Source organism: Anolis sagrei, chromosome 1, assembly GCF_037176765.1.
Source record: "Anolis sagrei isolate rAnoSag1 chromosome 1, rAnoSag1.mat, whole genome shotgun sequence".
NCBI classification, from domain to species: Eukaryota; Metazoa; Chordata; class Lepidosauria; order Squamata; family Dactyloidae; genus Anolis; species Anolis sagrei.
The window spans coordinates 314,006,534-314,028,108 of NC_090021.1; the positions used below are offsets into that span (position 1 = coordinate 314,006,534).

At 36.6% G+C, this 21,575-nt stretch overlaps 1 protein-coding gene across 10 annotated transcripts in view; it reads right to left on the minus strand.

Moving 5' to 3' along the window:
- EML5 (EMAP like 5) overlaps window positions 1-21,575 on the minus strand; it is a 103,367-nt gene that overhangs the window by 60,274 nt on the left and 21,518 nt on the right. For all 10 annotated transcript variants that reach the window (XR_009630259.2, XM_067462953.1, XM_060756954.2 and 7 more), the window contains exons 4-12: window positions 17,687-17,755; window positions 15,907-16,092; window positions 12,618-12,753; window positions 9,825-10,026; window positions 7,178-7,315; window positions 6,025-6,281; window positions 5,019-5,231; window positions 3,838-4,005; window positions 1,749-1,855 (exon numbers count right to left, since the gene is read on the minus strand). Coding sequence is in view for 9 of the 10 variants with exons in the window: in XM_067462953.1 (XP_067319054.1) it covers window positions 1,749-1,855; window positions 3,838-4,005; window positions 5,019-5,231; window positions 6,025-6,281; window positions 7,178-7,315; window positions 9,825-10,026; window positions 12,618-12,753; window positions 15,907-16,092; window positions 17,687-17,755 (1,476 nt within the window). In the remaining variant the exon portion in view is untranslated. The remainder of the gene's footprint in view (window positions 1-1,748; window positions 1,856-3,837; window positions 4,006-5,018; window positions 5,232-6,024; window positions 6,282-7,177; window positions 7,316-9,824; window positions 10,027-12,617; window positions 12,754-15,906; window positions 16,093-17,686; window positions 17,756-21,575) is intronic.

Below are 21,575 nucleotides of genomic sequence, written 5' to 3' on the forward strand. Positions count from 1 at the left end.
TAGAACATCGGAAGAAGTGAGACCTTCCAACAATAAAATAATGGATTGTAAACCTTTTTAGATTAGTAGAAACTGATAAATTGGTTATGATGAACATAGAAAAAAAACACATAACATTTATCAAAGACTGGGAACCATTTCTAAACTTTGTAAAAAGAAAGAAAGAAGGAAAACTTTTCATAGAAGGCTTCATAATTTAATATGTTAGAATTTTTGTATGGAATTTTTAAATAATGACTATTATGCTAGAAGGAAGAATGGACAAATATTGTTTGTAATAGAAAGGATGAACATAACTGTACATGAGTCTTCAAGCCAAAAGTCAAGAAATCACTAAAACAGGATAGGTGAGAGGAGGGAATGGCACAGTTAGGTACAATCACTATATGGATGTTGGGAAATATTGCATTTTGTTTATGAATATATACATGTGTATAGATTTTTTATTGTTCTTTTTGATCTTCTTCTTTCTAAGCTATTTCCCCAATGGAGGGGTTAGCATTGTGACTGTCGTTTACACAAGGCTTGTTTTGGGCATCCTCAGGTCTCAGTGTGGCAGCATGCATGTGTTCATTGATGGTGTCCATCCATCTTTTCTTTGACCATCCACATGGTTGCTGTCCTGCATTCTCCAAACATAGTACTGTTTGTACTACTGATGTTGTTTCTCTTCTCATGACGTCACCGTACCACCATTGCCTTGCTTCCTGTATTTTCTTGCTGATCACTTTTATTCCTAGTCTTTGGCGGATGCCATTATTTGGCACATGGTCAAGAACTGTCAAGCCAAGTGTTCATTTCAGCATTTTCATTTCCATTGTGTTAAGACCTTGTTCATGTCTCTTTGTTGCTGGCCAGCACTCTGCTCCGTAGAGGGCTACTGGGCGAACAACTGTAGTGCAGATCTTAGCCTTGAGTTGTTCAGGCATTTCTGAGTCAGATGGAATGCCAGTAGTTTAAATGGCTGCATTTATTTGTAACCGTACACCTGGCATTGTGTCACCATCTATGGACACCAGAGACCTTAGGTATTTAAATTGGGTGGCCTTCTTTAGTGCTTGTCCATTAATTTGAATTGTTTTCCAGTTTGAAGGACATTCCAGATACTCTGTTTTGGGTACATTCAGTTAAAGTCCATTTTCACTGAGTCTATTACTCCATGGCTGCAGCTGTTGTTGAAAGACTGCATGTTTTTGGTTGCCGAGTGCTATGTCATCTGCATATAGGAGTGTTCAGGGATGCAAAGTCTGCAAATCTGCTGCAGCAGTGTCCATGCAGAGTATGAATAGTAATGAGAGTGCTGATCCATGAGGCACGCCATGAGGCACGCCAACAGTTGAAGGGTGGTGAAATCCCTGCAGGGCAGTGAATAATACTTGCTGTATTATTGTATAGTAGCTTTATCCATGTTACATAGTCTTCTGGAATTCCACGTGACTGTAGTGCTCGCCAGATCAGGTTATGGGGAACCCGATCAAATGATTTTTTGAGATCAAGGAATGCAAAGTGGTTTCTTCTTTTCTCAATGTTTTTCGATGACTAACCAGACAGCATGTATTATATTTATTGTGCCACACCCCCTGACAAAGCCATACTGATTTGTTGTTCTTTTTGATAAATATGCAAATTTAAAATTCAAAATATTTAAAATATAAAATAATAATAATCTCAGGGGGGGGGAACATTTTGAGGATGATGCAGTATGCACATTCTAAACAACAGTATATTTTAATTATATTTGATAATACCTGTCGACGGTATGTCATTTGTGTCTCTTGTTCAATTTCAGAGTCCAGCTCTGGAACATCAGATTGATCAGAATCTGATTCTTCACTATTGGAGTCAACCAGGCTTTCTGTGATACAAAAGACAAACCAATCAAAAGAGATGCTAAAACATCAGAATTAAATAACATTAAGATGATATCTGCACCTACTCAGAAGGAAAATCTGTTTCAATGAGACACATTCACAGACAAATGTGTAATGTAACCAGGAGCACTTAGCACCACAGTCTGAATCATGGTTAGTCAGAAGCAAATACATCTGAGCTTAAATGACTTATTCTTTATTAAGTGCCTTAAGGACTGCCATCCACTATCAGCGGTATCATACCATGAATGAGTTGCATTACATTTAGAGTGTAGTGCAAGGAAATTAATTTTAAAGTTATGATTATTCTGCCTTATGTACCTACATAAATTGCTTGGTTTCTGGTATTATGCAACTTGACAGGTACGTTTGATACTTTGTTATAGGTGTCTGGTTTGGGTGTATTAGCCAAGTCTTGTTAGCTAGAAGTAGCAACAGGTAGTTTCCAAATAAGTGGGTTAGTTAATTGGCTTTAAGCTTTAGTCTGAGTCGTAACTGAGCTAGCAATGCTGCTGAACCCTATTCCCAAAATATCCTGAAATAAAAGCTGCTAGTGGCTACTCTTGCCCTCTAAGTATACCAGGATAGACAAAGAACAGTTATAAAAACTGTAACCTGTTCAAAAAGCTTCATAAACAATTTATGAAAGAAATAACATATAGAAGACAAAAGACAATTTTATGTTCAACTATGTCATGAACATGCTTTACATGAATTGTCCAAATATTCTATATATTAGCAAATGCGGGTAGTGGTCACAAGAAAATTCTGTCAGAGCTTCAAATATCATTCCCTTCAGAAATTTTTATCATATAGTTTTTGGGCTTTGAAGACTAGCTACCAGTATCCAAGTCTATCACAGATTTTTTTTACGAAGATATGCATATTACCAGCAATTGAATTATTATTATTATTATTTACACCCCACTTTATCTCCCCCCAAAGTGGCTAGTGCATTAAACTGAACTGAATTAACTGACTTAATTTAAATTCCAAAGCTTTTAGTTTAATATTGCTTTTTAATCCTGTATATTTTGATTGTATGTATTTGTCAGTTTGTTTGATATTGTACTTTTTGTATTTTATTTGATTTATAACTTAACTGTAGTTTTATATTTTTATCATTCCTCCCCTCCTTCTTTGTTCAAGCACATACACAGTAAACTGGAACTCAGGCAACTGGCACCCCCCCCCCCCTCAAAAAAACAAAAACAAAAACAAAACAGCATACTTCATTCACAAAGCTGTTTTTATAATACTGTAAAACTGTGTGACATTATAGGTTTATATTTAATTTAATTTTCTCTTAATTATTGTATTCCAATATTAATATTAAATCAATACAGAGTTTATGGTATGGCATAGTATCAGTTTGGCCTATTTTTAATAGCAAGCAACAAAAACTACATTTATCCTCAGTTAACTGGCATCCAATTTCTAATGTATTTTGGATTGTATGCCTTTAGCAAGAGCCACTGTTTTCAGTTGTTGCACAGTGCGACATTCAGTCATGGCACAATATAGGTAAAATTATAATAATGATGATGATGATGATGATAATAGATATAAAAGCAGGCCTAATATTAAAGGAATTCGAATTTTAAATTATATACAATGAATGGAACTGATTATGTAGATTTATTGGTAGAACAAAATAAACAGTCTGGTGTAGTAATTACAAATGGGAGTTCCTAATTGTTTTACCGTCATACCAATTCTTATCTCTTGGTTATTATTTGTATCTTATTGTCAAGATTAGATTGGGCATTGTTATTAAAAATGTTATGAGTTCATTTGTGGAAACAGAACTCTCTAGGTCAGCAGAATAATTCTCTAGCATATGAGAAATGGAGAAAGTGGAACAAAACCTGAGGTGACCTTTAAAAATATGATTCAAGTTCAACTATCACCGCAAAACATTATCAATTGTTTTCTAACTATATTAGATTGTGCATTGCTCACTTACCTTGTGGTGCTATGTGAAGAGCATCCTTTAGTTTCCTTTCAGGAACAAACTTCCACTGGAAAACAGAATGGTCTGCTCCACCAATAGAAATTACCCACTGATAATCATGTGACCATCTGACATTTGTAACGTGTGCTGAATGACCAAGGTATTTTTTAAATTTTGCCCCTGTAAATATAATTAGTTTATTATTTTTCAAACTTACTTCACTATTTTACATAATCAAAAAGCTGTTTATAAATTTCAACTTTCCCACTCATAAGCTGCAGTTATTTGTACACTTATCAAACATTGTTCTAGGTCTTTTAGATCTCACAAAGGAATGCAAGATAAAGATAGTACTTTATTGAAAATATCTCATATATCAATGTAGTCAATTCAAAATGTATTCTACTACAGTACTTTGTGAAATTACGACACCAAAAGCAACCCATTTTTTTCACATCTTAGGGCACATATCCACACTGAACACTTGTCCCAAAGGATGAGTGAATCAGCTCCATGGGTAAATGACACACAAAGCTGACTTTGTTTAACATGGGCTTAGGCCACCTTGAATTGTATTAATAAAAGTCACGAGTTGCTCTGAATCCTCCCTGAGAATCCAGAGCAAATCACAACTTTGAACCCGTGTAAACAGTTGGGCTGGCTGCAAGACAGAACTGTCCACAACTGTTTACATGGCTATCTCATATTCCCTATGTCAGGCCAGCCTGGAAACATGGGATGGCACTCATTGCCTGCACCCTTCTCATCCCAGCAACCAGCAAGCCAGCATGGCTTCTGTCAATCAACATTTCCACTCCAGGAATGACACTGACTATAGTGATAACGCAATTGAAGAAGGTAGTGGTAGAAGAGGCATGGTTCCCACCCTCCTGTGTAGCTCTGACACTAATGTCACTCCAGAAAACGAGTTATCCTGGGGCCAATTCTGCATTCACTATTCCAGATCAGTCCCAGGATAAATTGTCAGTATAAATCTGCCCTTAAACTCTTTCAGTTATCATTTTCCAATGGGAAATTTCATTCAAACAAGGATTTAGGATTGTAAAATGAACTTTCTTCAGATTCCTTTCTTTCTCATTTTGTAAAAGTAATGAGCTAAATGGACATTATTATACTTGAGCTTTTTAAATGTCATTTTAACTAGCACATTAAATAGCATATAAGAAATATACCTTTTCTTAGACAAGGATACCGAAACAGTTTTACTATTCCATAGTCATCAGCTGTAACCAGAACTTGGCCCATAAAATTCGCATCTACAGAATTGATATCACTGATCTCTGAATATTTAGGCCATATTCCATTAACTTCAAACCCTGAAATTGAAGTCCACGAAGCCCACTGGACTCCTTTTAACTCTTCCTTATTTGTAACTTCTTTTCCACCTACGTTAAAAAAATACTGTTTAATCACTCATTCCATTTAAAAGGATATTTTTTTTCTATTAACTGCTTAAAAAATTTAAATAGCCAAATATTCTGTTGTTTTTTAAACAGACTATGATTTAGCTAAACACAATGAACAGAATGAGCATAGACAATAATGAGATAACTAAAGAAAATGTGAAGTTAAATAGATGTTGGTTCACTTACAGAAAGGAGAGCATAAATAATAGTAATGAACAGACAAATTATATATTTCTATGTAGATGAAAATACAACTGATTTTAATGGCATTTCTTCTCAAGAAAATGAATATAGCTATTTTTAAAATTAATTTTGGAAGATATCTGGCTCAAAACAGGGTAATTTAAATAATGAAACCATGGTCCCATCACGTATAATTCAAATATGTTTTTGCCAGTTCCAAACTTCAATGTCTTAGTTACAATTAGCTGCTGTATGGTAATAGAGTCACAATTCATTTTAATGATGTACAATTCTTTACACATATTACCTCCAAAGAATAATAAAAAATAAAGCTTTAGTTATATCCTGTCCTCTCTCCCCAGGGGGACTCGGGAAGGCTTACAACAAAGAACATACAATATAAATAATAATGAACACATAAGCAGATCAAAACAGTTAGATCAAAAGAAGTCCATGTATAATGAATCAAAAATGATACCAACGATTTGGAGAGGAATGGGTTTACAGTGACTATAGATATTTTTCTGAGGATAGGCTTGCTAAATAATCTAATGCATAATCATTATAGTAATATATCAGAGTAGCTCACCAGGCATCCTGTAAAAAAGTCTTTTTCCACTACCATCATTGATCTGCAAATATTTACTATCCAGTGACCAGTCCATATGTGTTATGAAGCTTGTGGATCCAATACACTCTCCAACTTTTTTGTACCGCTGAACAACACCATAAATATCAACAGAATTATCATTGGAACCAACTGAAAGGAAGTTTCCATCTGGTGAATATTTTAATTCATGGATAGCTTCTTTTCTATCTTTAATATGAACAACTTCTGTCATGTCTCTGTAAACAACAAAATAACATTATTAGGTACTTAAGGCTATGTTCAAAACATTTAATTTCAAAGTATTTTATATTGTAATTCTATCCTGTTTTCCACATATACACCAGTAAAACCTAATTCCCACCAACCATATTGTAGTAGTTTGCAGTTGCATACCTAGCTTAAAGTTGAAGCATCTAAACATTTACAGAATGTACTATCTATTTCAGAAAACAGGAAGTGCAGCCAGACACAATTTCATTATGCTTGGGAGCCAGCAGCTAGTGGAAGCCTGTCTTGCAACATTTCAACTGGCACTGTTCTGGCGTCTGAACTGCTACACTTACTTGGACCTGTCCTGTTATCCCCTTTTCCTGAGGCCAGAAACTGTCAAATGAATGATTTCTAATCAATTCTAGGAGCTTTTTTATATCAAATAGATAGACAGATAAGGTGAACATGCTTTTTAATGTCTTGAAGATCCTAATTAAAGCAGGAAGTTTAAGGGCAACTGTTAGGAGAAATCCCCTGCAGCTGCCCAAGCACTCCCCAAAATAAAAGACTGGGAGACCTGCCAATAGCAGATTTCATGCTACATGAATGGATGATGATGGATATGGATGAAATTTCCTGTATAATCCCTAATGGACCACTGGGGTTATAGAAAGCCAGTGTTCCTGCAATTTTTCCAATTTGCTGAACAAGGCTACTATAATCAACTGTCTGTAAAAATGTCAATCTTATGGGCCTTCACAAGCATACATATTACAAATCAGTAATGATGAAAGGATAGATTGGGTACTGATGCCATGCAGATGGAAAACAGATTTAAAAAATTCAAGAACATCATCATTTAGGAGAAAAACAATTTTAAGGGGAAATGTTTTTATTTTGAATTTTGTGGCCTATAACCTACCTAACTCTAAGTACTGTGAAAGAGCCATCTTTCATTCCAAGGGCAAGATGAATTCCATCCATGCTAACAGCTGCACAACGAATTGGTTCCTCCATATTGCACCGTGCAATCAATGCATGATCTATAAGGCTCCATATTCTATAAGAAAAGCATTCAGTGTTCAAATAAAGCAAAATTGTTATCTCAGGAAGAAAAAAAGTACATAAACAATTTAAGTGCTTTAAACAATACCTATAAGAAAGAATATGACTGGTCTTCCATTAGTTTCTCAAGTCCTGGACTAGCTTGATACCTATGGCCCATTTGCATTTACACAAAACACCTCTCAAGTAGCCTAACTACTCTGCTGAGCTTCAGATCAATTTTTACCCATTACTAGGGATGTAAAATCATTTGATTTCATTCTTGATACCATGGTCTTTCTTGTTTCATTCCAGTTCCACACTGGACTTCTTTTTTAAAAAGCTTTTTCCTTCTACCTAAAATTTATCTATCTTTTCTTAAAAGGTAAACGGTTTTATAATGTGCATATTCTGTTTATAGATTCCTACTGTCCAGGTGTAATCATGCACATTTTCAAATGTATGCATTTTTGGTTTCTAATGTGCATGTTATTCCAAAGTATTCACAGGTCTCTATGTATTTTTCTCATCTAAATGAAATTTCCTGTACAGCCACTAAGTGTCACAACTGTACAATTATCAAAGACAAAATGTACTCCATGACTTGTGAAACTGATATTTTCATAGCAAAATCACAGCCTAAGGAATTTCTTTTCAACTCTTACTACTCAACTCACCTCACAACACACTCAAAGTCAATCTGGACAGGAAATGTGGCAATTGCATGATTGATCAAAAGGCACACAAGTTATACTACTCAGATAATAATTGTAACAGAATACATTACATAGAAATAAGGAAAGATGGACATGGATGGAGTGGCAGGAAATGTGCTATAAACCTTCCATTATTTGATTCAGTCTGTCAAGCATGAACAATTCATTTGTTTCAGTCTGCCAAGCATGAACAATCCAATATTCTGTAGGTACTGCAGCAATAACACAATGCATCCTTCTTTGCTTTTCTTCACCACAGCTCTTGATGCTACTGGAAAAATAGCTCTATGGGAGTTACTATTCCTGATAACCTATGATGCGTTGGGACCATTGTCCCTATTCCACTTCCACGTACAGAAGATACTTTGCCAGTAAGATTTACCATTTGATTTAGAACAACAAATTTGCTGTTATGTGCCTTTAAGTTGTTTCTAGTATATTGCAACTCTAAGGCTATCACTGGGTTTTCTTGGCAAGGTTTGTTCAGAGGCGCTTAATTTTTGCCTTCCTCTGAGACTAAGTGTGTGTCCAAGGTCACCCAACACAGACTTACTGAATGTATTTCCAGACAACAAAGAAAAATGAACTACTATTTAGGCTACACAAGTATTTATTGTAGATTGTATAATGTAACTTTCAGACAGCCTATCAGTTGTACTAACTTCCGAGGAAATAAGATTTGGGGTTCCTATGAAGAAAGAGGCCCTGATGATGGCACCAGTGCTACTAGCAGAGTCTCCCATGACCAACAGTCTTCTGCAGAGGAGCCAGTCAAAATATGACAAACAACCACTGTGCAGTTTCAGTAGTGACAATGAGTGACACTGGTAGGGGATCTGTAAGATAAGACAACCATTGTGCCATACCTAAGAATGCACGGCACACCCCTCTTGAATGTCTTTTACCATGAAAACCTTATGATAAGACAATCCAAAATGAAGCAAGACATGATGCTAGAATGTGCACTTGTTACATTTTTAAATTCTAATCATTTTTGAAATTATCACTTCATGTTATTATCTACAACCTGCTCCTGGTCTTGTTTTTGCAGAAAGAATAGAGATTATCCATCTTCTGCTTCAAAGCAGATGGTGAAGACATTGAAATGGGTAAAGGTTTTCGATACCTTAGATCAATAATTAGTCAGAATAGAGACTGCAATCAAGACAAGAAGGAACTAGACAACATCCTGAAATGTAAAGATATATATCTGAATTCTAAAGTTTGAATTGTCCATACCACTGCAACTTCCATTTTCTAAGTATGACTGTGAAAGCTGGACAGTGAAGAAAACTGATACAAAGAAAATCAAGTCATTTGAAATGTGGTGCTGGAAAACATTATATGGATAATGTAGACTGCTAAAAGCCATATCAATGAATCTTAGGGAAATAATCAAACTGACTTCTCCACTAGAGGCCAAGTCAGCTAATTTCAAACTGTTGTACTTAGGACATATCATTAAAAGTCTCACTAGAGAAGACAATAATGATCGGTAAGGCAGAAGGCAAAAGGAAAGTGGAAGACCACTTTCCTTTTGCCTTCAAAAGGAAAGTGGTCATATCAAGGAAACCACAGCACCAGGATTTGTAATAACTGAGCAGGGCTGTGGATAATAGGGCAACTTGGAGATCTCTCATTCACAGGGTCAGCATTAATTGAGATAGAAAAGATGGCAGTTAAAAAGAAAATACTAAGATAAAGGATATCTTCAATCAATCTAAAATATTACCAACTCAAATATATAAAAATAATAATAAATGATCCCTTTTAGAAACACATTTAACTGTATAATCCATGTGAGCTAACCTGACCGATCGATCATCACTTCCAGTTATGGCTAATGGTTTTGTAGGATGAACTGCCAGGGCCCAAAGCTCCCCTTCACAGTGCCCTTGCATAATGAGAAAAGGCTTATTGCGTTCATGCACCACAATTTCAAAAATTTCACTGTCTTGTGTTCCAACTAGGATATGATCTCCTCGCCAGCAAACACTTCTCACAGACAGACCTGTGGAAAATAAATGCAATTCTCATTTACCAGTTTAGAACAAAAAATAATTACTATACAATTGTTAGAAAAGTTTGTAGAATGCCAGATGAACTTTGATAAAATCACACAAGATACATTCCTCCCTCTACCCAAAGCAAAATTTTCCCTCACATAAAGGGCCCTATTTCACTTTGTCATTGGACTTGAGCATGCATGGGTTTTGGTATCCAGAGCGGGCCTTGGAACCAGACCCCAGTGGATACCAAAGGGCACACTGTACTGTAAGAAATGAGTACAGGCTGCACATAGTGTTTTGAAGACTGAGGCTGCATCTACAATAAAATTAATGCAGTTTGACACCACTTTAGCTGTCATAGTTCAGTGCCATGGAATCATGGTGTTTTAATTTGGTGAGGCACAGGCACCCTTTGGCAGAGAAAGCAAAAAACCTTATAAAAATTACAACCCTTATGATTCCATAGAGTTGAGCCATGGAAGTTTAAATGGTCTCAGATTGCATTAATTCTACAATGTAAATGTACCCTACATCACATATATGCATGCATATGCACATATATAACCTGGCACGCAACCTAACTGTACAAATATTTACCCAAAACTAAGTTCGATCGATTTGTAATGTTTTATTTTATTTTTTCAGTGCTTGATACCTTGTTTAGTAGATTACAGAAAAGAAACTAGGATTCTGGCAAACTACAGCCTGCAGGTGCACACCCTTTGTCCAGAAGTAAATGCTTAACTGACCTTGGTATGACTCCCCTCAGAATAACAACATCTATGATCTACAATAAGTAAAATATCATGTTCCCAATGTCTACCTTTTTCTTAGTCTTTTTTGGTATAAATACAATTTATAGCAAACTTTCACCACCACAAGATAAATACAGGTAAATGTGAACATTATTTTAAAAAATACTTATAAAATTGACTTACACTGATTCATATAATTCAATCTAAATTTTAAAAACAACTATAATGTGATTTTTCAGCCAAAGAACAATAAGTCAAAATGTCGTAAATGTGTTTGCTGAAACACTGTTTTTATATATATCATAATCCTATTCTTAAGACTGGGGGTACAGTTTATGACATTCTAAATGTGAGAAATTCACCTAACATCTCAGGGAAGACACCGAGATTACATTTCACAGATTTAGTTAAGATCACAATATCAAGAAAAGAGTTAAAGTAATTGTAACTAAAGATACAACAAGACAGAATAGCATCAAGAGCTATGAGGTAGGAAAACCTCATTGGCAGGCTGTACACTAGTATCTTTAGGGTTATTAAGCAGCATATTTTAAAATGGGAAAATAATATTTTGTTTATCAAATGTGCTCAATATAACTTAAACCATATTTACAGTTTTGAATAACTATATTTCACCTCTAAAATGTGAAAATAAAATTTTACTGAGAACAGATTAATTTCTATAGATTTGTATACTGAGCTAAAATTTCAGTAAGGTCTGAAAGCCACTTGATTAGTAGAGCCATGAAGTGCAATCAGCACAAATACATATTTATGTGAATATTAGCAGTCCCTTGCCACATGTTGCTGTGGCCCAGTCTGATGATCTGGAAAATAAAGTAATTAGAAAGTCTAATATATGTAATGTCGTTACGCTTGTGGGTAAACAGTATTTCTTACTGTTTCTTTGTCAGTGTTAATGTGCTGATTGTCTGGTTTGCCTACTCTGGAACGTGCAACATATCATTGTCCTTCTGTAAGGGTCCCGTTCAAATCTATGATACTATATCTGTGTGCATGTGAATCATATATATCTGTCTATATCTATGGCTGGATGGTGCTTTGTTGGGAGGGCTGTGATTACATTTGCTTGCCCTGGTGAAGGGAGTTGGACTAGATGGCCTTAAGTATTTTCTGTTGGTCATGGGAGTTCTATGTGGGAAGTTTGCCCCAATTCTGTCATTGGTGGGGTTCAGCATGCTCTTTGATTGTAGGTGAACTATAAATCCCAGTAACTACAACTCCCAAATATCAAGGTCTATTTCCCCCAAACTCCATCTGTGTTCATATTTGGGCATATGGAATATCCGTGCCAAGTTTGGTCCAGATCCATCTTTGTTTGAGTCCACAGTGCTCTCTGGATGTAGGTGAACTACAACTCCCGAGCTCAAGGTCAATGTCCACCAAGCCCTTCTAGTGTTTTCTGTTGGTCATGGGAATCCTGTGTGCCATGTTTGGTTCAATTCCATCGTTGGTGGAGTTCAGAATGCTCTTTGATTGTAGGTTAACTACAACTCCCAAATGGCAAAATCATTTTTTAAAATGACGGTCATTCCTTGGGTTAGTAGGTGTCTTGTGGCCTTATTTGGCAGCAGTTCATCCAATGGTTTTTGAGTTATGTTAATCCCACAAACGAACATTACATTTTTATTTATATAGATTCCAGTTCTTATCCACTGCTCTGTCGTTTCTCCCCCACCCACCTCAAAGCCCGAGGGCCTACCTCCTTAAACAGATATTACCCTGCCCAATACATGTGCCTAGAGGATACTCTATATTCTTACAGCTTTCACATCTAAAAATAGAGAATGTTATTAAAACAATAAGGGGAATTATACCTTTATATCCTTGGTCAGTTTCCCTGAGATCAATCACAGTAATTGGTTTAAAATTTAAATCCCAAAGCCGAACACAGCCATCTCTGCCACCTGTGGCAAAGCCTTCTTCACATGCATTCATGCTGAAAATTCCTGCCTAAAGAAAAGTAAAGAGTACATTAAACTTTATATGCAACACAAAATACTAATTATTTAACATTTGATACACGTAGATTTTTTTCCATCATGGTTTTGAAGGCAGTTCGTGTTAATTTAAATACCAGACTTTTGTGTCTTTAAATATAAAACAATGGAAAAAAATCACATTAATTTGCCCACTGTTGTAGTAAACCCAGATGGTGAATTCCAGCATACCATTTCAACTAGAAAACATATTTGACAACTTTACCCTTCTAGAGGTATACAATTAGCAAACCAAATAATTCTCAATCTAGCAAAACAGAGAACAAGGAACACCAAACGGACCAAGGGCCGTAAAAAGCCCCATATAGAGATGTTTCATTGTCAGAGGCATTGTTAACTAAGGTATTCCTGTACTGTCTATCTTTTAACTAAAATTGGAAACATACAACTAGCCTGTGCCCTTCTAACATTGGTTTGTGGCTTGTTAGATAATATAACATATGACTTGTATGATAAGGACATTTACTTTATTTAATTAAATTAATTTAGAGACAATGTACCTCAAACATTTTTACTCACTCTGATTTTAATCACAGGGTCTGGATAATGAGGCTAATCACAAATCTACTAATACAACTGCATGAGTACATGATACGCAGCCAGGCAACCAAACACTTGAACGTTTATGCTAGCAACAAATTCATCCCCGCTCTAACAACAATTAAAAAATAAATAAATGTTAATCATTCACACTGTTTTGTACTTGTGGAAAGAAAATATACCATGGGAGGCTGAATTTTTTTCATTTGCTCAAGTTACCGTATTTTTCAGTGTATTAGACGACTTTTTAACCCTGGAAAATCTTATGAAAAGTCGGGAATAATCTAATACGCCGGGTATAAAATTAAAATAATAATTATTACAAGAAAAAAATAAAATCCAACTCCCTTTGTGGTGCGGCCTGAGGTGGGAGGGAGGAGGAGGGAGGAGGGAGGGCATGGGGAGGAGGAGCGGCAGGCCACATTGCCATGGAGACCAGCTGGGGGTGATGGCCCGCTAGGCTTTCCCTGTGGCCCCTGACACTCTCCCCGCTCTACTTTCAAGGCCCTCCTCCGCCCCCAACACTCACCTCCTCTGAAGGCCACTGGGCTTGCCTAGGCCCCAAGGAAGCTTGGATGTGCTTGCTGAGGTATTCTGGGAGCCGTAGAAGCCTCAGTCAGTACATTCACTGTATGCCGCCGCCCAGGATTGCTGGGAGTTATCATCCGGAGGTGCTTCCTTGGGCCTAGGCAAGCCCAGTTGATGGTTCCTATTAGGTGAGGCTAAACATAAACCTTTTGAATGTGACACCATAATTTGGAGACATTATCTTGAAAAGGTCACCAGTCCTACAGATCAAGAGAATGGAGATACCATCTTCCAATGCAGCAGTTGTATTCTTCCCAGAAAGGGAAGAGGTGGCAAAGGAATTTTGGAAAAGAAATCTAAGAGTCTGTTCATACCTATTGGTGGGATCCAATACTATTGGCACTAAACAATTCGCCTGATCTTCTGAAATAGTTCTAGGATCAGAAGTTCATTTCACTGAATTCATGTGGTAAAGGGATCAAAGGGGTTTTCTTATTTTTCATTTTCACATTTGTCTTTTTTTCCAGTCTTCTCTTCCTTATCCTTGTTGTTAACACAGTCTGGCCAGGATCTCTTTTATGGAAAAATGGGGAATGACTTAGTGTCAAGACTAGAATACTTGCTATCTTTAAACTCAGAGTATAGAAGAGTAATAAACAAAGATAATGCGTGGACAAAGAGGGTGAGCTAGTGACTACATGCCTGACTTTTCAATAACTGGTTCTTCTAGTGTGTTCTAAAGAGAAGTTTTTAAAAATGTACCAGCAATTTCTAAATGTCTGCATGGTGATATGTTTACATTTAACCATAATGTTGTTAACAAACAAATAGTGGGAATAACTTTGTAGACTGGGATTTTGCCCCTTCGGTTAATATATTTTCTCCTGCTCCATGCTATTTTTTCCCCAAAAATCTAAAATATCCATCCATTTTAAATAAATGCAGACACATACATAGAGTCTATGGCTAAGGTTCAAGAAAAATGTTAAGTCAGTTCTAAACCATAATAGATGTAATGTAAACCATTATGATTTACACTTGGAAATAAACAGAGATAAACAATGAAAACTATATGTTGGCTCACAAGAGAATTCAAACACTTGTTTAATGTTCATATATTGTTTCCACATATATTTAATTAAAAATTGGCCAAGCAACATGGTGATGTTTTAAACAGTGTGCCTGTTATCTGACCTTGGCATTGGCTTCAATCCACACAACTTGAGCATTCACTTCTGTTAAAGAATACTGAAATAAATTATTCAGCTACTAAGGAGGTGTTCTCTTTCTATATATATATTTATATATATACGTACACACACACTCATATATACATATGTTTCCCATGTAAAGTTCTACCAATATAAGAATTCAAAAATGCAGACTTTATTATTTAATTCTCTGTCTTCATGTATACAGCTCAAAATTCTGAATAGGATTGAAGATTTCCAATATTAAGATACAATGCACTAATGTGTATCATAGTAAATACTATTAGAGGACAATTAATATCTTTTGTACTGCTCCTAACCCTGGCTATAGCAGAATACTCTAAAATGGCTCGGGTCTGTCTGTAGACTTCTGTAGCAGAATGAAGAAAATTGATTGACTTTGATTGATACAAGTTTTGCAATTGTTCAACACAATTCTAATAGCTTGTTTTCAAGCTAAGCAAGTTAGGTTGTTCATGCTTAATTTCCTCTATAACCTGGTTTTCACAATGTGAACTTTACAGATCACCATTTTCCTTTTAGAAGGAAACAAAAATACATAGCAACTTTGCTTTTCTCATGGCAAGGTGACCTCTTTCAAATTAAACATCATAGGCAGATATAACTTCACATCTGTACCACTTCAATATGGCATGTTGTCTTGAAGTCTCTCCTACATACTCATGAAACTCCTTAGATGAAGAGTATGATGATGGTTGATTTTATCTACCTAGTGTTCTGTCATCATTAATTGAAATAATTACCCCACAAAACATTTAATATGTCAATCTGTCATAGAAGTTCATTCATATCAGACGAATACTTACAGCATGTGCTCCCTGTATCGTCCTTATAAGGTTGATTCCTTTCCATACATATATATCTCCATTAAGTGCACCAGAATATGTTACTTCATCTCTTGCACAGGCGAGGCACAATATCGTTTGGAGATCACCAGTTTTACCAAAAACCCCACGTTTTGGTGTCAATGAATTGCCACATAAATTCCAGAACTGCAAAAGAAAGTCGTTTTACTAATAAAATTTGGCAGAAGACATTAAAAGAAATCCAAAGTATTTTGAAGGAACTGGATATTAGAAGATAAGAGATATGTGACTTTCACAAACACAGCAGCCCCATAACATCAACTCTGTACAAGCATGTAATACGATGCTTCACATTTCCCTTTCAGTTTATTGTTATCTGCTTCTGGAAACATGAAAAAAAGTATTGTGTTATCGTGGTGCATTTACTAAATATTACTAAAGTCAAAAAAGAAAACCAAGAAGAATTCTGAGTAAGGTCAGAGAAGAAATACACCCTGCCTTTCTTTCCAATTCAAAAACAGTGAAACACTACAGCAAAGTTTGCCATAGACAGAGTTCTCCCTATTAACGAACATTTTACCAAAAAGTTAAATTATAAATGCTTGTCATCTTATGAAAACATTGTAACTAGTACTTTCTTGTAGCGCAGAGTTCATAAAGAAATCCAGAAAATAAAAGACTAAGCTTCCCTTAAATAGTAACAATCTGATTAATTCTAAATACTCTGAAAAATGCTGATAATTAGTAAAAATGACTAGGCAAGTAGTTGTGTAAGTTTGTTGCAACAAGCTCCTAACAAAGGAGAAACAATGTTGGGAGTAATGGGAAGGAAAATTAAGGACAACTGAGGTGTTGGAGAGAGGGGAATCAAATATAACAAATTGTTATATTTGTGGTTGGAGCTGCACCTTTGTTCGGTAAATAAAAGAAAAAGAATCAATTGGAATCTTTTTTTCTCTCTTGATGATTTAAAACGTAAAAACACCTTGAATAAAATTCTTATTGGAGCATGGGAAAAAAGAGATTATTAAGTTTTCATTATTAATTTTCATATTAAAACATAAGTCCTCATTTGCTGCAGCAATTTCTTTTTCTGTCACTAATTCTCCCTTCCTGGATGGAAACAGCATAACAAGGGCTTCTATATTATGGTGCCCCAATTGCCTAGCCTCTTCCAACAATGAGCATGACGTAGGACTAATACATTGCCCCAGGCAGGAGTAAGAAGTCCATCATTGCATCCTGTCTTAATTGCAATATTACTTAGGATCGAATAAGACAAGTTTCTTTTCTTCCATATGGAAGATAACAGTCACTTACCATTACATGTGGTTGCTATTAAATGCAGGTAAGCTCAAACTGCAGGAAAACTTAGCAGGGATAGTATCTTATTAATTTGAGAACTGTACATTAACCATTCATTACCTTTTTGTATCTTGACTGCCACCATTAGGAAGAACCAAATGAAAGTTAATGATCAAATGTAACTAGGCTAGGTGGGGGCGCATTTGTTGTTGACTACAGTCCAAAAGTGGTGAGTGATCCTTCCTGACCTCAATTAGAGTCTTAAGTGCTCAATTTATATCCACTTTTCACTGATATAAACTTGCTTCCAGCATGTGTTTAGGTCAGTATTTTCAGTATAACTAACCAAATGCTGTTCTGCTATATCTGAAAATTACAAACTAGAATTTTTATTGGATTGATTATTGGCTTCTTGGTGTATAAGGTTGCCAAATTATCTGAAAAAGGCAGAAAAGACATGAAAAATATCTCTTACCTTAATGTGTTTTACACCACAACTGACAAGTTTGTTTGGTTGGTACAAGTCCCAGGAAATATCAAATATCTAGGAAGGTTGAGGGAAAAATGTGATCAGAGCTGTTTTTTGAAAAGGACTTTTCATTTAAACTGAAAACTATGTGAACAGACAAAAATGAGAAATTTGCATTCAAATAAGAAGAAAATCATGCCAAGCAATATAAAGAAAGGAAATAAAAACTTAATTGGAAACATTCTGCCTTAGTACAATATTCCTAGATTGGTGTTTAAAATATAGCGTGTATCAAAAAGATGGATCCCATTTCTAATTGCTATGATCTCTGAGTGGGGCATATAGTTTCAAATGAAGGGTGAGACATAGGGCACTTTCAGACAGCACAAAAATGCAAGTTTTAAATGGAAGACAAAAAATCCCAGGTCCACGCACTGACTTGTCACCCCCAGGACTGGGTGTCCCCCCCCCCCCCCCAAGTCTTCACAGGTTTCCTCTATATCAGAACAAGGTGGAGGGCACATTGGAGACATTCGCCAGAAGGTTGTTTTTTTTTTTAATCACTGTTATGAGTTGGACTGTATATGTGAAAATACAAATATTTTAATATAAATATAAACAGATTAGCATGTGTACATATTATAAAGTTTAAAATTAAGAGTTTCAGAGAGTTCAAATTGTTCCCAATTCATGCTTCCTTTAAATCTGCTGTGTGTTTGTTTCACAGCCCAATCTGCTAATAAGCACTTTACCCCCTTGCCCTGTAGTTTGCTTTTTGCCCATGTCTATGCCCAGCCCTCTCGAGTCTGATCATGCCCATCGTATTTCTGGTTACTGGTTGTTGAGTTTGGTTTAATATAGTTTCAACATTGCTCTTCTACTTTGCTGTTTTAATTGTGTTATAATTGGACTGTTACAGTGTTCCCTCACTTATCGCGGGTGTTACGTTCCAGGACCACTCACGAAAAGTGAAAATCCATGAAATAGGGACACTATATATGTATATCAAGCTCCGAGAGTGAGGCAGAAGTGAGGAGAGATTTAAAGGCACAGCACAATTTTTTGTGCTAGCTATCTCTGCTTTGCTTTGCAATCTCTCTTGGTTGGCTGCCTCTCTCCTGAGGAGGAGGGTGAATTATGTTGCACATTCTGGGCTTTATAAGCTGCCCCATGTCCCTTCAGGGAGATGGTAGCGGGGTATAAAAATTAAGTTGTTATCATTATTATTATTATTATCAACTGTTTCAGGCTTTTTAAAAGCAGTCTCTAGAGAAGGGAGGGAAGGAAATCACATTTTTTGTGAGTGCGGGGATATACAGTGATGCAAATATGCACATTTTCCGACCAGAATTGGGGTAAAAAGAGACATTTTGATCCCATGTTTTTTGTCCATTGCAGAAAATCAGAGTGAATTTACCACTAGTGTCATGAAGACACACCCCTTTTAACTCAGTAACTTCCATGTTTTAAGTGCTGTGTAGATGGGCCCACAGAGTTTCAAACAATTGCCACTAGATCCTCTCCCAGCACGCAAACAGACCCTAGCCCCAGTCATTCATGAGATGGTAACCCTGCAACATAAGTTGTTTTGTATTTATACAGTTCTGCAAGACTGAATCCGTAATTGTGGTGCAGAATGTGTTTCAACAATGTTTTGGTATTGATCTGCCAATGCCAAACAGAATTCATCATTGGTACTGACAATTTGAAGATATAGGCTGTTTATGTAAGGAGAATTCAAGAGGGTTTTCAGCAAAGTCCACACGTGTCCACTCATCGTGCCAACCAAAAACTTGTGATCCCTCATATCCCTGTCTGACGTGTATTAAAGCAAAATATAATCATGAGACCATACCACAGGTGCAGATAACAAAGAAACATCTGTAAAATTTAGAGACGACTGAGGCTTGCAGTAATCAACGGAAAGTCTATGCCCCACCCTTACAAGTGGCAAGAGTTTAATTCATGAGTGGTATGGGGTTGTAAAGATATAGCAAATAAGGTCCATCTTTTTAAAACATCCTGTATTAGATGCAGGTCACAAACGTACTGTAGAGTGGATTAATTAGAACTGCTCATAGTCATACGCAACTGAAATGTATAGTTGTTACAATACTTGACTGTGAACAAGGCTCTAGCCAGTGGTTCTCAGCCTGTGGGTCCCCAGGTGTTTTGCCCTACAACTCCCAGAAATCCCAGCCAGTTTACCTGCTGTTAGGATTTCTGGGAGTTAAAGGCCAAAACATCTAGAGACCCACAGGTTACAAACTACTGCAGTTCCTCTCTTCCTGCCTCTCTGAACCATGATTAGCTGTTCCAAAGCCAAGTCCACCAAAGGCCTCCTTCACATTGACGCTGAAAGTTTGAAGTGTAAACCTGTCATTCTCTCTTAGACTTGTTGGAAGGATAAAGCAGGTTAACTACACCTCCAAGTGCAATTTGGAGAAAGATACAGACATAAAAGTAATATACACATAGAAACAAACAATCTTATTTCACCTGCACTTTAACCTTTAAAATATCTGTGTAGACATTAAGCTCTACTCAATCATCTGAGACTTATTTCAAGGTCATAGGGCACTGTTTAAAAACAAGAGAAAGGGTCATTCTCCATGTCATTCTACATGGGTGGCCCCTCGGCTTTGGAATGCCCTCCCTATAGAGATAAGATCAGCCTCTTCACTGATGGTATTTCGTAAAAAACTGAAAACTTGGATGTTTGAGCAAGCATTCGGTTAACCCGATGCAAGGAATTTTCGACCTAGGACCGGCAATTACTGACAACGAAATAGGATCATGATTAAATTAAGAGATGCATTGGTCTGTATTGGTGGCCCAATACTGTGAAATGTATATGTTTGTGTTTTATATTTTAATTGGAATATTGTTGTTTTAATGTTGTTGTAAACCGCAATGAGTCGCCGTTTAGGCTGAGATATTGGCGGTATCCAAGCGTACTAAATAAATAAATAAATAAATTCAAAAAACACATGGCCTGTTCTAGCACAACCAAATTTCTAAATATAGTTATCTAATGCCATCTCTTGGTATATTTTGATAATGTGACATCTGTTGACTAGGTACACTCTCCAAGTGAGAGCTGAAAATCTACAGGCAGGATCCAAATTGTGGTGAGAGCTTCAACAAGACAATATAGGAACTCTTTTTTGGCTCTGGAGGCCCTTCCACACAGGGTCCAGAATGCGGGAGCTCCCATAGTTTTAATGAAGGCATCCAAACAACATCTCTAGTAAACCTGAATTAATTTGAGGCAAAGCAGGAAAACTCTGCGTTGTCCCAAATTATTTATTTATTTATTTCCAGTATTTCTATCCCGTTCCTTCTCAACCCCCGAAGGGGGACTCAGGACAGCTTTCATTTGGCAGCAATTTGATGCCACTACACAACACAGCAATATAATAACAATTAAAACAATAAGTAAAACATTCCTTAAAACAGTAAAAACAGTATTAATAGCCGTAAATATCATTCCAGTCAATTCCATATCGAATTCCATGTCCAAAGTGCTATCTATGTCTGTTGTCCAAAAGCCTGCTCCCAGAACCATGACTTCAATTTCTTCCTAAATGACAGGAGGGATGGAGCCGATCTTACCTCAGCGGGAAGCGAGTTCCACAGGCAGGGGTCCACAGCCAAGAAGGCCCTGTCTCTTGTCCCCGCCAGACATATTTGTGACGCTGGCAGGAGAGAGAGCAGGGCCTCCCCGGATGATCTTAAACTGCAAGGCGGGACGTAGAGAAAGATGCGTTTGGACAAGTAAGCTGGGCCAGAAGCGTATAGGGATTTATAGGTTAAAACCAGCACTTTGAATTGAGCTTAGAAGTGGACCGGCAGCTAGTGGAGCTGACACAACAAGGGGGTGGTATGCTCTCTG